This window comes from Arachis ipaensis, chromosome B05 (assembly GCF_000816755.2).
Source record: "Arachis ipaensis cultivar K30076 chromosome B05, Araip1.1, whole genome shotgun sequence".
In the NCBI taxonomy this organism is placed as follows: Eukaryota; Viridiplantae; Streptophyta; class Magnoliopsida; order Fabales; family Fabaceae; genus Arachis; species Arachis ipaensis.
In genome coordinates, this window is record NC_029789.2 from 1,174,507 (window position 1) to 1,189,202 (window position 14,696).

Genomic DNA, 14,696 nt, shown 5'->3' on the forward strand with positions numbered 1-14,696 from the left:
AGTTTGTTTTTCAGATTTTTCACCATCATTTTTTGTTCATGCATAATAAACACGGCAACTGATGACAAGGCTCGGATTTTGTAAGTGTGACCTTCTTCTTTCTATGGATGAAATTTCTTCCGAAATGTCTTATTTGTATGATGCTTATTTGCCTAGCTTGATGCATATATTTCATTCATTAATTACCCTAAACTATTAACTAGCAGCTAGCTAGGATGCTTCTGGTTTTGTTGTCATGGCTAACGCATATATAATTAATTTGAGTTGATGCTTCTCTCATCAATGTGGTCATTAACTTTGTCATTTTCTTCTTGTTTGCAAATTTCGATTTATATATTATATTATATATATGATTGTTGTTACGAGAATAATTATATATTATCTGAAGACATGCATGGTTGTATGTAGCAGCCTGGCCCTGGCCTTCACCTGCTCATTGATCAATGTTCTCGGTGTCCTTTATTGTGAAGTTGATCACCTTTTTTCATTCAATTTCAAATACATGCCGTGTTTCTTTCACATAATTTGGTTGATTATGTGTTGTGGCTGGTCAAATAATTTGAATTACTAGTAAACTGTATTATTGGTGAAATGATAGTAATAACACATACATGATTATATCTTTAATAAGTTTTTTTATATAAGAGTTTTATTTTAGATTTAAGTAAATTATTTCAAATGCTTTTTTTTTAATTTTATATTTGTTTTATGTTAAAAAACTTTTGTTTAATTTGAAGTCACAAGCTAAGGATGAAACTTTACACATTTAAATTATAGAAGTTTTAATATTATGTTATGTCATGATATTTTTTTTTTAATTTAAGCTGATAGAAAAAGATACGTAAATAATTATATATCTCTAATAATTAAGAATTAAAAAGTCTACTAACCTAATTTGGTAATAAGTTCAATTAAAGAGATTTTTCAGGTAATATCACTCATTTTTTTAATTTTTTATATTAAAATTTTAATTCTAAATCTTAAATCTTAATTTTAAACTTTAAATTTAAAAAAATTAAAAAATTATTTTAAAATAAAAAATTAATTAATATTAACTAATTAAAAATTAATTCTCTATCCTTATTAAAAAAATAAAAAATGTTATTTGTACATCAAAATCAGCCACTAAAATCAGTCACCAATATATTTGTGTATAAATACATATGTGATTTAACTTATTTTCAATATGTATTTATATTCCAGCTTGTATTTTATACTGATGACTGATTTTGATGGCTAATTTTAGTATACACGTAGCATAACTCTAAAAAAATAAATATCTTCCCTCAAAGATTTTGTACCTACTTTATTTGAATCTCCTAAGTTATTATAAAAACTAAATATAGAAAATTAACTCTTAATTTTATCATCTAAGTTCAAATCAAGACCTCTGGTTAAGCGGATCAAAATACCTAGCTATTACTAAATATAAAATTATTAGCTAAATGGCATTTTAAGGGCATATGAATTAATTTGAGAGTTTAGTATCTATTAATCTATATGTAATTCTTTCAATTGCATATATACCTTTAAATTACAAATATGAAAAACAATGGATGAACGTATTACCAACTAATTATAATACTTAGGCAATTAATATTTATGCACTTAATCAACACTAGTTTCAGGATGTGGTTGTTAAGAAAGTGGATATGCGATACAGTACTGTTTGAAAGCTTTATAACAGATTAATACAACAAATTAACAACCGCAAAACGTCCTTTAACGCAGCCATTAAGAACCTTAATTATAATGCACAATTGAAACCAAATTCAACATTAGTTTAATGTGGAGCTTTATGTCGTTGCAGAAATGAAACACGACTAGATGTTTTGCAAAAATTTGGAAAATAATGAAAGTTGCAAGAAAACTTAGCTTCTGGTATATGTTTGATTTGTAAAAGGAATCACTAAATATTTTTATAATATGAAAATAAGGGGAAGATAATCCTAAATTGAATTTTTGTCATGTATAATTAGTTAATATTTGTTGAGTTAGATTGATTTTGGGTTTATATATAAATGATAATAAATATTTTGAGTTAAAGTTTAAGTTTATTTAATGTGTGTGCTAATAAGTGATGTAGACTCATTTACATGTTGCTTCAACCTAAATTAATATTGCTTCAGCAACTTTAAGTATTACAATTCTAAAGTTTTAGTTCATTATATGTTTATGAAAAAACAAATAAGAACCTATGAGCCAAGAGAGAGAACCGAATGCTCATGTTTAGAACAAGAGTTAAAAAAGTAAGAAAAACATTTGGCACTATTAAAGGACGGTTGACGTTGTAGAAAAGCAACAATGACACAAGGACAAAATAATATCAAAATGCAGAAGATCACTAACAAAATTTGAAAGAACAAAACAAAAACGTAGAGTTATAGACAGTAATTAGTAAGGCATGAAAATAGAAATGATGTGCATGCCAAGGAAGACAACAGATTTAAGGACAGCAAAATTGATGGAGCAGCTCCTCAATAAGTAGAGTTAGTGGAGTAGAATGAAAAAAGTATTGCATGCCAATGAAGACAGCTTCAATGGGCAGAATAAAAAAAGGAATTGAAAGAGGCAACGTTAAAATTTAAAGGGCAAGCTTCATCCTATAAAACTGGCCTCACTTCACAGTTGAAAGACAAGAAAAAAAGAGTGACACAAAAGTATCATCTCAACATATTTGAGCTGAATTCTTTTTCTTCAATTTGTGCTTCATTTTAAATTTTTTTTTTGCTATGACTATCTAATTTCATCTTTCTGTAATTGAGAAAAAGGCTTATAAAAGTGAGTTAAAAAAGTCATAAGAGAAGAAGCAAGAGAGATGCATGAAACAGCCAAAGAAATATTTATGTGTAATCTGATTTTGTTGAACTAAAGTTTAGTTTCCTTACCAAGTTGGGATAGCACTTGGTGGTAGATTAAATCTGCGGGTTTCTCTTCCAAGTTGGGACAGTATTTGGGTAGCTATAGGCTTTGGAGTAGAAAGTTTAGTGGAAGATATTAGATGAATTAAGTTGTAGTTCATTAGTATTAGTGTTTGTATAATCTAATTAATTATAGTGGAAATTCCACCATAATTACGGTGGAGACTGGATGTAGGTTTTATGGCACCTAGAAATCAAACTAGGATACATGTTGGTCTCATTCCCTTCTTTCCTTCTCTGTTTCTTTCTAGTTTTAGAGACAAAATTAAAAATATCTCCTGCATAATTAGCTTTCGCAAAAACAGAGCATAAGAACTCCATTTTTAAGTTAACTTGATTCAACCCCCTTCTCAAGTTCAAGCAGTTCCATCAATTTTAATTTTAATTATTAAATATTGAGATTTATTTAATATAATTTTAGATGGATATATTTAAATTTAAATTTTATTTTATATTTATGTATCATTTTTAATCTACCATCTAAATTTTGAAAGTTTATATACCATTTGATTCATTAGCTATAACTCGGCTCAATTATACTCATAAATCAAAATTTGAATAAAATAAATAAAATGTGTTAAATCAAAGGTACGTGTTTTTTATTTTTAACAGATTTTTTGATATAAGATCAAATATCGTTCAAGAGCAATTATCATAAAATTAGGCTAACATCCTCAACAGTTCCACAATATTAGGCCCACTGAATAATTACCTATAGCACAATAACTCTATAAATACAGAATCTTAACTACGCAAAGAGAGAGACTATTCACTCTGAATATCCTCTCTATCATCTCATACTCATTCTAACTTGAGTGTTAGAATGCCTTTGCAGGTACCCACTGACGCCGTTCAAGAGAAGTCGACATATACTTCATCCAGTCTAAGGGAACATCAAGCAGAGCAAGCTATACCTTTTGGGACTGACTGTCTGCATAGGAACATTTGGTGAACTGGCTATTTACATAGGAACATTTGGCTCCCATGGTGGGATCTGAAGTTTTAAACTAACCCCACTATCATCTCTTCTGCCCTATTTTCGCATCTTTTTTGCAGGTCACGACCTATGGCAGAAGATCAGAGCAACCCTCCTCCTCCCCTCACTCAAGCTGAGCTTTTGATTATCAATGAGTTGTTGCGGACAGAAGTCCAACGCATGGGCAAGCTATTAAACCAGAAACAAAACGGCCGACGTGACGAGGTGAAATAGAAAAATCCTACCAACTTTAATGTTACCCCACATTTTCTTTTTTCATTGTTATTTCCTCTTTTTTTAGGACCTCAATCATGATTGTGCTGGTGAGCAAACTTCACCTCCTCCTCCACCAACTCAGACCGAGTTATAACTTATGAACATTGCGCTATAAGTTGAGGTTCAGATAATGGTCCACCTATTAGCTCAGCAACAGAATGTAATAAAAAGCAAGTGACCTCAACAAATTAAATTACTAAGTCATTTCTATCTCGATAAAAATCATATATATGTATAATCTAGTTTGTTCGTATAAATTTTTTATGTCAAATTTTAATACATCATAGCTTCTTATGAAATATCTACTACTCTATATACTCGAATTACTTCACATTATTTATTTATGTTATAATTTCATATATCAAAATCAATCAATCAATCTATTCAAAAACAAAATTGACTATTAATCAATTTGAAAAAAAAAAACTTGACTTTTTTATCAATCCGAAAACAAACTCAGTTAGCAATTAGGGGTGGCAACACTACCCTGAACCTGCGGGTACCCACCCCACCCCTACTCGTTCGGGGCGAGACGAGGGTGGGGTCGGGTTTAGGTTAAACCCGCCCCGGTATATATATATATATATATATTAGTAAAATGATTAATAATATTGTATCATATTTAAAGTTTTACTTTAATTTATGTTATGTATATAAATAATGGTTATATAATTTTTAAAATTTTATTTTATTTGTTGGATTTAATAATGATAGAGACAGGGCGGGTTAGGATTTAACATTTTACTACCCGCGGGTAGGGGCAGAGCGGGTTCGATGCGGGTTTTTGTAGGATGGGACGGGGTCGGATAGAGGAAAAACTGACTCCTACCCGTCCCGTTGCCACCCATATTAGCAATTATGGTTACTTGATATATGGGTGATTGGTTCATCCATTCTATTTTTTCTATTTTACAATAATTTATGCATTTTACTTTTAACACATTTTATTTACGTTACATCTTTATTATTCACTCAATACTCAATAATTAATTGCTTCAATAATTAATTGCTTTGAGTACAAAACTCGTCGATAAATTGTTGTGACTTGAAACAATTCTCAAGATAATTGATCATTATATTTTTGGATCATACAATTAATTCCGTCAACAAATATATATTTTCAAACTTTTTAGTCCACATCTATCAAATGCTAATTTCTTTTCAACAAGTGTCGATGTAATAATTGACTAAATTTGGGGGCTACCACTCATTGAATAACCGATTTATAGATAGACATAATTCTCTCACTTTCTAACCTTTTTTATCCATCCTTATTTATTTATTTGTTTATCTATTTCATCTATTTGATCATTCACAATCTTCCAATATAACTTTCTCATTATAATGTTTTTCTTATTTCTTTCTTTTTTCAATCCAACAAGTTGAGCTACTTGGAGTTGGGGCTACTACTATTACTACGATTCTAATTTATAGGTTGAAAGCTCAACCTATCTTATTGAAAAATATCACAGATTAAGTTTGGGGACTATGATCCGTTAGTTATAACCTTACCCAATTATATCTATAAATTAAAATTTGAATAAAATAAATAAAACGTACTAAATCAAAGGTACGTGTTTTTCTTTTTTAACAGACTTTTTTGTATAAGATCAAATATCGTTCAGGAGAAGTTATCACAAAATCAGGCTAACATCATCAACAATTTCGCAATATTAGGCTCACTGAGTAACCGCTTATAGCACAACAACTCTATAAATACAAAACCTTAACTCCACAAAGAGGGAGGCTATTCACTCTGAATATCCTCTTGAGAAGTGTTAGGGGCCAGCAACTTTTGTGATTTGTAGCCATCAATAATTATGTTTTTAATGGTGTGAGATTTCATCCAATGATGTGAGATTATTCATTTTTCTTTTACTGGTTACATGCTGGTCAGAATTTAATAAAGTTATTAGTCTCCTAGACTTTTCCAATCCTCTTTATCATCTTATACTCATTCTAATTTTAGGGTTGAAGTTGTAGGTATTTACTGCCGTCATTCTAAAAATGCCACCATATATTTCATCCAACCCAAAAAAAGACGAGTCCAAACATCAAGGAGGGCGAACTATACCTTTGGACTGGCTGTCTACATAGGAACACCACTGTTTCTATATTTATTTGTTTAAATTTTTGGAAAGTTTACCACTGTTTCTATATGTTTTTGTTTAAAATTTTGGAAAGTTTGGTTACAGTGCATAAGGTCTATCAGCACGCACCATTTATTAATGTATTGCGATTTCTAATATGCTTAGGTAGAATAATAATGCTCTAATGGAGGAACAGGTGACACGTTTTCTTTATTCTTCTTATTCTAATTTTCTGAAAGTCACATGTTTGACAATTTATAGAATCTCAGTTTAACATGCTCAAGGTTTGATATGCTCTTCAAAGAGGGGTGTGACATCATATAACCACGATTTGTCAAATTGGAAACTGAAGATGGTGAATTATGCATTTATGCCGGCAAATTTTCAACATCTTACCTCATTTAATTTACTTCCAATATATTTTTAAGGGCTATTTCCGCTGTTTGGATAACCCACCAGCTAAATTAAATTAATTAATAGTAGTAATCATACTAATCAACAAAACATAAGTCAAGAGGTATGATAATATGCATGGACAGGAGCCAAAAAGAACTAAATATATATTGTGCAGCATAGAATCTAACCAAACATTATAATGTGTATTTAATATGAGTATGAACCATTTTACCTAGCGAAATTGGTTTCGTCAAATAAGAGAAACAATCGAGTCTCCGCACGTCTCTTTCTAGTTTCTACATATACACAATAAATCAAAGCAAAGTGTAGGAGTCAAAAATAAAAAAATAAAATAAAGCATGGCAAATTAGGTAGTAACGTGATCCCTCACGCATGAACACAAAGTTCGTCAAAAAAGTTAATACAAGTAAAACTTGTTAATAACTTTAATACGATTTAATTGATTATATATATTAAATTTTAATTACTAAAAAATATCTTTAAAAAAGATATTTTAAGTATCTTTATCTGATTGATTCAATAGTGACTGAAAATTAAACGCTAAACCACTTAGCAGTTTTTAATCTAGCCGTGGTTGGCCAAATGCTTAGGAATCATTTTGTAATGGTTTAAATCCATAATAAGATTGCCAAAATTTACGTTTGATTTTGAAAATAGAATAAAATAGAATACTGAACAAGGATATAAAAGGATAAAATAGAGAGAATTTGATCAAAGGTGATGATATGGATTTATTAGTGAATGAATATTATTGAATTGAGTTTGTTACAATACATGCAGGTCTTGGCATATAGACTAGAGATTAGAGAAGCTATGCAACAGAATGGAGTACAGAATTATTAATAATAGAGCCACCGTGTAATTGGATCCGTAGGCCTGTATGTTCAGTCTAAGTTTTAATTTAGGTGATTAATTATTAATAATTAATTAGTGATTTAGGGTGTTGACCAAGGCTACAAAGTCTTCTATAGTTCTATTATATGTCATCAAGACATCAACGCATGAGCTGTCAAATATTTGAGTTCAAGACATATAACCGAAGAAAATAGAATTAGAGGTACAATGTATCTGCAGCCAAATCAACTAAAGGTTTAAGACTTAAAATGATTGATTAATAGTATATGAACAAATTAAAACACTTCCTCTCTGTTTATGTTCCATGTCTCATCTAATGTTATTATTTTGTACAGCACTGCAATGTTTTTTTTTTTTTTTTGAGAAATGTTAGGGGTCAGCAATTTTGGTGTTTTGTAACCATTAATTGGTCATCAATAGTATTTTTAATGGTGTGAGATTACATCCAATGATAGAAAATCACTCACTTTTGTTTTAATGGTTAAGTGTTGGGCAGAAAACACAAAAATTGCTAGCCCCCTAGATTTTTCCTTTTTTTATTTCGAGTTCAATTTTGGTATATTGATATAATTACCTAATAAGAATATTCAGGTAATTAACCATGTTTTAACTAATATATATAGATATATAGATAGACTGTTGTAAACATTATATTTATAATTTCATCAATTTAATTATGTATAAATCAAATTTATTTTATAATTCATATATCCTCTGATATCGTCTTCACCTTAGCTTTTAGATATTTGTCAACAGGTACACCAACCAATGGAGTCTAACTACTGTCCATATATTAATGCAACAAAATTGTCAATATTGAACAAATTTTGGATTATATGCTTAAAACAGAAATAGTTAGTCTTTTAAAGTATAGTTATTGGGTAGAGGTGGGTGAGTGGAAGTTTAGATTTAGGTAATAACATATCAAATTTAAAGCATCAATTTATAATATATAAAAGTTGATACCAACTTTTTTCACAATGAATTTAAGTCATTTTTTTTACTAATGATGTCACATCAGTAATTCTAATGACTTGGCAAAAGATGAAAAACAACCAATCATTATTTAGTAAAATATTTTAAAAAAATTAAAACAAAAAACTCTTATCTATTATTATTCAATTATATTGAAACATCAAGTACTAATTAAATGCAATAAATATATATTAAAAATGTCATAATAATAATTATAAAAAATTTTAGAATATTCAAATTCTACAACTTATACATATTAAGACTCTTACTACTCTTCATTTCTTAATCTCTCATACTAATTGTCAAAAATTCCTTAAATTTAATATAACATTTTTATATATTTTTCATTCTCATTCATTTATTTTTTAAATTATTTACAAACAAAAAACTACAAAAAAGACAAAGTGTATCCATTAATGCAAATCGAAAAATAAAAAAAAATAAAAATACAGTTTTGTATAACTCTAATATAAATAACCTATGTCTTTTTTAAAAATAAATAAATTCAAAATCTATTTATAATATGTTCTCTAAAATATTTTTAATATAACATTTATTAAAATATACTATATAGTATAAATAATCTACTTCTTCGCACATTGTGCGGGTCTCACTCTAGTTATATTATAATAACGTTTGACTTGTCAAATTTGTTTATATGCAAGCTCATAGCACAATAATGTAACTCGTTAGTTTTCATGCGATGTTGACAAAAAGAGTTGTAACTTCTTAGTTTTCTATATGAATAAGTAGTTACATTATGAAATATTGATGAGGAGTGCACAAGATGAGAGAGTTCCTAACTGAATACCCGGTGCTGTAAATTGTAATAACAGCCTAACCACCCTGCTGAGTCAGCAATAACTGAATCAGCTTGGTATATCATATTCATACCTAATCATAAGGTATTGTTATTTGGGGTGTGCATGTGAACAGCGAGCAGGCCATGAAGAAAGTGTTTTTCCCATTAAGGACAACCCAACTGTATGGACCATTCATTTTCAGTTAGAGGTTGCTCTCATCTAGTTGGCATGGGTAACTGTGCCTTCTAGTTTAAGTAAGAGCAACCATGCTACTGTGTCAGAAATAAGAAGGTGGAAACTCAAGTACAGTCGATTTCATTTCACGTGAAGTTGATAACTAAAAGCTGTTAGATGATTTAACTAATTTGACTAAATTTTCATTTAACAGTTTTTGACTATCAACTTCACCTGAAGTCGACTGCACCTGAGTTTTCACCAATTAAGAATATTGAAATGGCATTACTATTTTGAAATACATACCGTGTATTTAATTCATTAACATGGATCATGTGATGGAAATTAAAGTCTCATCATAGCAGCAGAGTTTCTGCAGAGAGAGAAATAATGATTTCTGTACTTGCTTTGATTCCTTTTATATACAGACTATTCAGCACCCATTTGTTTTATGCTATTATCAGATGATGAACTATAAAAATGAGAGTCATGATTCAATGCCAGAACTTACCATTATATATATATATATAGGAAACTATTATTCCGGGCGAAACACCACCACCCCAATTCACATAATAATTCTCTGTAAATCCCAGGGGGGAAAACAAATAATATAAAATTACTGTATAAAAAATTCATGATCATTAATTGTGGTTATATAAATGTGGCTATAGTTGATGCTGTTGTTGTTGAAGGTTGACTAATTTGAAGTAAGATCCATTTTTATTTTCTATAAGAGTGGAATGAGTCCCATGCTCAATTATTTTGCCATCTTGCAAAACTGAGATTTGATCAGCATTCCTTATTGTGGAGAGCCTATGTGCCACAATAACCGTTGTTCTGTTCTGCATCAACCGGTCCAAAGCTTGTTGAACCACGCGCTCGGATTCAACATCGAGCGCGCTGGTGGCTTCATCCAAGAGCAGGATTTCAGGGTTCTTTAGGACAGCTCTGGCAATGGCCACTCTTTGTCGCTGACCGCCTGATAGTTGAACTCCTCGCTCCCCAACCTTGGTTGAGTATCCCTCCGGAAGGCCACTTATGAAGTTATGAGCATTGGCAAGCTTCGCTGCCTCTATTACTTCTGAATCAGAGGCTCCTTCTTTCCCATAAAGGATGTTTTCGTAAATTGATGTCGCGAAAAGCGCCGGTTCTTGCTGCACAAGCCCAATGTGTTTCCTAAGAGATTTCAAATTGAGTCTCCTTATATCTTTTCCTGCATTTCAGAATCAATTTTGTCACAATCTAGAGATACCAAGGTTACTTGTTCCTCAAGTAACATGTATGATCCTATATAGTTTAGAAAACTCACCATCAATCAGCACTTTCCCAGAAGTTGGATCATAAAATCTTAGTATGAGGGAGATAACAGAGCTTTTTCCAGAACCACTTTGTCCAACCAAGGCAATACTCTTGCCTGAAGGAACAAGTAGATTGAAATCCTTGAAAATAATCACATCTGGCCTTGAAGGGTAGCTGAAATGGATTCCCTTGAGCTCAATTGTTCCTTCCACTGTCTTCAACTCTTCTCCAACATCACCTATTATGCCTGTCTTCCTATCCATCACTTCGAAAACGGACGCAACCATTTGATTCCCTTTCAAAAGGTCTGGGGCGAGCGCCAAAGTCTCGCCCATAGCCAGCGCTGTTACTATTAAAACCATAAATGACTTCATCACTGATTTAAAGCTTGCAAGCTCCTTCTCCATTAAGACGGATCCATACCTGGAAAAGATAACAAATCTCAATACCAAGATAGAAAATTAGCCTATTGACATGTTAAGGAGGAAAGTATGAAGCTGAAGCTTGTACCACAAGGCAAGGCCATAAGATGAGAAAATAAAGAACTGGGAAATCCCATAAAATATGCCAGCGATTTGGCCTCTTTGAAACGAACGTTTCGAAGGATCAACAAGCTCATTAGCATAGAGATCAAGGACCTTTTCTTCAGAACAAAACGCAGCGACCGTGCGAATATTGCTAACAGCTTCCCCGGCCAACATGTTGGCTTTTAGATATGCTTTGCTCAAGTTGCCACCATAGCCTTTCATAAAAAGTTTCTGAAATAATCATTGAAAGATAATAAATAACAAGAGCTAGAAAACAGACACAATGTGAGATAAATTAATGTTGGAAAAAATGGAGCAAGAAGGAACCTCACTGATGTGACCACAAATGATCAAAGGATATGTGGCCAAGACAACAAGAGTTATTCTCCAATTCAACATGAAGGCAATAATGAATGAAGCAACAACCAGGGCAACATTCTGTAACAGAATTGTGGAACGATCAACAACTATGGTCCTCAACAAAGTTGCATCGGTCTCTAAACGTGATGAAAGCATAGAACTTGTGTTGCTTGTATCATCAAACCAGCCAATTTCATTCTTCAAAATAGCTGCAGCCACATAAATTGGAAAAAGTTGTTCTTCAGCTTTATAAATTACACAAGCCAACAAGACAGTGTTCAATCCTGAATCTGCAGCATACAACTTTGTAAAAGAATTCAACAGAAGAAGAAATTTTACTTAAGGTGCATATAAATTTCTCTGATGCATACATGCTGTTTAAAAGGCAGAGAATTGGATAGATAGTTAGCTGATGAAACTTACCCGAAAACATCCTTTCACGGACACGAAGGGTGAGGCGCTCTCCCATGATTCCAAAACAAAGATGCTCAATGGCATGGACAGTGATAGTTATGACTGCTCCTCCACAGAAGAGGAAAGCAATTTTCTTGACTTCATGTTTGGTGGTATCCCAATCCATATAGTATGATACAAGAGCATGCGAGATTCCAAGTGCAAAGAGTGGCATCTGTGCTCCAGCAACAAATGCACACAATGTCCCAAAAACCCCATAAACCCAGTCAGGACCAATCATAGAATATAGCCTTCTTGCTGAAACATGCTTTGGCTTGCTTGCATTTTCTTCATCACAGATCCGCCCAATAGAATCCTTATCGGATCGAAAACTACCTCCAAAGCTTGTTGTTGTCCGGGACAATTCCCTTGAGTACTTTATGCTACAATCATAAGCAATATAAGGTATAAATTCCAATGGAAACAGAGATGCTTCTGTTAACTTGAGCTGCAAGTTACTACAAGTACCTTGATTGGCGGCCCAGGCTAGGCCCGACCGAGGGGAGGCGCTGCAGAGAACTTGCCTCTTGGAGTTGAACAAGAGAGGCATACACACTAGTAGGATTGGACATTAGCTCCTCATGGTTTCCAGTTTCCACAATCTTCCCTCCTTGAACAACAGCTATCATATCTGCATTCCTAATAGTAGAAAGTCTGTGTGCTACTATCACAGTTGTCCGGCCCACCATAACCCGATCAAGAGCCTCCTGCACACTCTTCTCTGACTCAGCATCCAGAGCACTGGTTGCTTCATCCAGCAACAGGATTGATGGATTCTTCACTATGGCTCGAGATATCGCAATTCTTTGCTTCTGTCCACCTGATAGCTGTATCCCTCTCTCACCAACCTATAAAACATGCTTAATTAGCATCAAGATGAATTACATCATGCATATATATACATATATGTATATACACCTGAGTTTCTAATCTTTCAGGAAGATTGTTAATGAAAGACTGAGCATCTGAAAGCTTGACAGCACGTTTTAATTCTTCAAGAGTGGCATCATCTTTTCCATAGAGAATGTTCTCCTTGATGCTTGTAGCAAAGAGTGCAGGTTCCTGATTAACGAGTCCAATTTGCTGCCTAAGCCATTTGAGATCAAGTTCCCTGATATCATTCCTGTCCAATAGTATCTGACCTGAAAGTGGTTCATAGAAGCGTTCGACCAACGATATAACAGTGCTCTTTCCAGAACCACTTCCTCCCACAAGGGCTACAATCTTCCCTGCAGGAATGTCAAGACAGAGGTGGTTGAAGACAGTTACGTCCGGCCGAGACGGATAGCTGAAACAAACATCCCTGAATTGGATACGGCCCTCCAATTTGCTTAGCTTTCGACCTGAGCTTCTTTTGCTGATTGTGTCCCTCTCTATCATCTCAAAGATTGGATATGCTGCTGCCTTTGCCCGGATAAATGCGGAGATATCAGGTGCTGCCTGCCCAAGTGACCTGATAAACAAACAAAACTCAACCTCGTATAAACCAACTATTTTCATATCAAAGGGGGAAGAAGAGGCAGGGCTTACAGGCCAGCGATGACAACATTGAGCATGGTGGTGAAAGACTCACCACCATTGGCAATACTCTTGTGAACAACAACGCTTGTGAACCAAACAAGCAAAGCCCATGAAAGAAAAAGGACACAGTGCATTGACCCCAGTCCAAGTCCCTTTGCTAATCCTGCTTTTCTACCGTTTTTGTAAGTGTTCATTAGAGCCGTTTTGTATGATTTCACTGCCCTTTCTTCTCCTGCAAATGCTTGAACCGTTCTAACATTCCCTATTACCTCTTCTGCAATTTCACCAGCTCTCACATACGCTTTACGAACCTTTGCAATAAGCCCAATTGTGACATATGCATATAGTCCTCCGGCAAGTGCAATCAACGGCACTATTGAAAGTGTCACAAGACTAATCTGCCACACTCTCACAAACCCAATGGTGAACCCAGCTATGAATCTGCTTATGTAGTGCATGAAGTTCCCTACCTGCAGTAAATCACGTTAATCTTCCATTATCATTCTATTTTTCACTCAAATTCCATGCATTCTTCACAATTGCCTTCCTATACTACTTCAACCATACTATTCTACAAAATTTACTTTCAATTTTTATATATTCATAGTAAATTTTTTAGCATGCATATCATATTTTTTTAGTAATGCCACATGTACACTAAAATCAGCCACTAAAGTCAGTCATTAATATAAAATATATGTTGGAATACAAATATATATTAAAAATAAATTAAATCACACATGTATTTATACACAAATACATTAGCGACTAATTTTAGTAGTTGATTTTTTTATATTGCTTAAAATGTTTCTTTTGACTCTCTCAGAACGTTGTCCTTGGTGGGGCCATGCCAACATGTCATGACCAGTGATAGCTAAATTGGATTTTGGGTTTAAGAAGAGCTAAATGAAAGTTATAGATAAAAGTTTTATAAAATATATACAAAATTTTAGTTTTTTATACAACTGTTATATATTTATTAAAAGAAGAAATTTGAATACTTTTACTTATTATAAATTATTTGGATTAGATGAACTTTTACAATA

The 14,696-nt window shown here is 32.7% G+C and overlaps 1 protein-coding gene across 1 annotated transcript in view; it reads right to left on the reverse strand.

The window, feature by feature from the left end:
• Positions 9,956–14,696, reverse strand: part of LOC107642336 (ABC transporter B family member 2) — a 7,537-nt gene continuing 2,796 nt past the window's right edge. Inside the window, exons 4-11 of the mRNA XM_016345649.2 lie at positions 13,660–14,120; positions 13,048–13,582; positions 12,598–12,977; positions 12,100–12,512; positions 11,644–11,885; positions 11,300–11,547; positions 10,800–11,212; positions 9,956–10,703 (exon numbers count right to left, since the gene is read on the reverse strand). Of these exons, the coding sequence (XP_016201135.1) occupies positions 10,156–10,703; positions 10,800–11,212; positions 11,300–11,547; positions 11,644–11,885; positions 12,100–12,512; positions 12,598–12,977; positions 13,048–13,582; positions 13,660–14,120 (3,240 nt within the window). The 3' untranslated portion in view covers positions 9,956–10,155. The remainder of the gene's footprint in view (positions 10,704–10,799; positions 11,213–11,299; positions 11,548–11,643; positions 11,886–12,099; positions 12,513–12,597; positions 12,978–13,047; positions 13,583–13,659; positions 14,121–14,696) is intronic.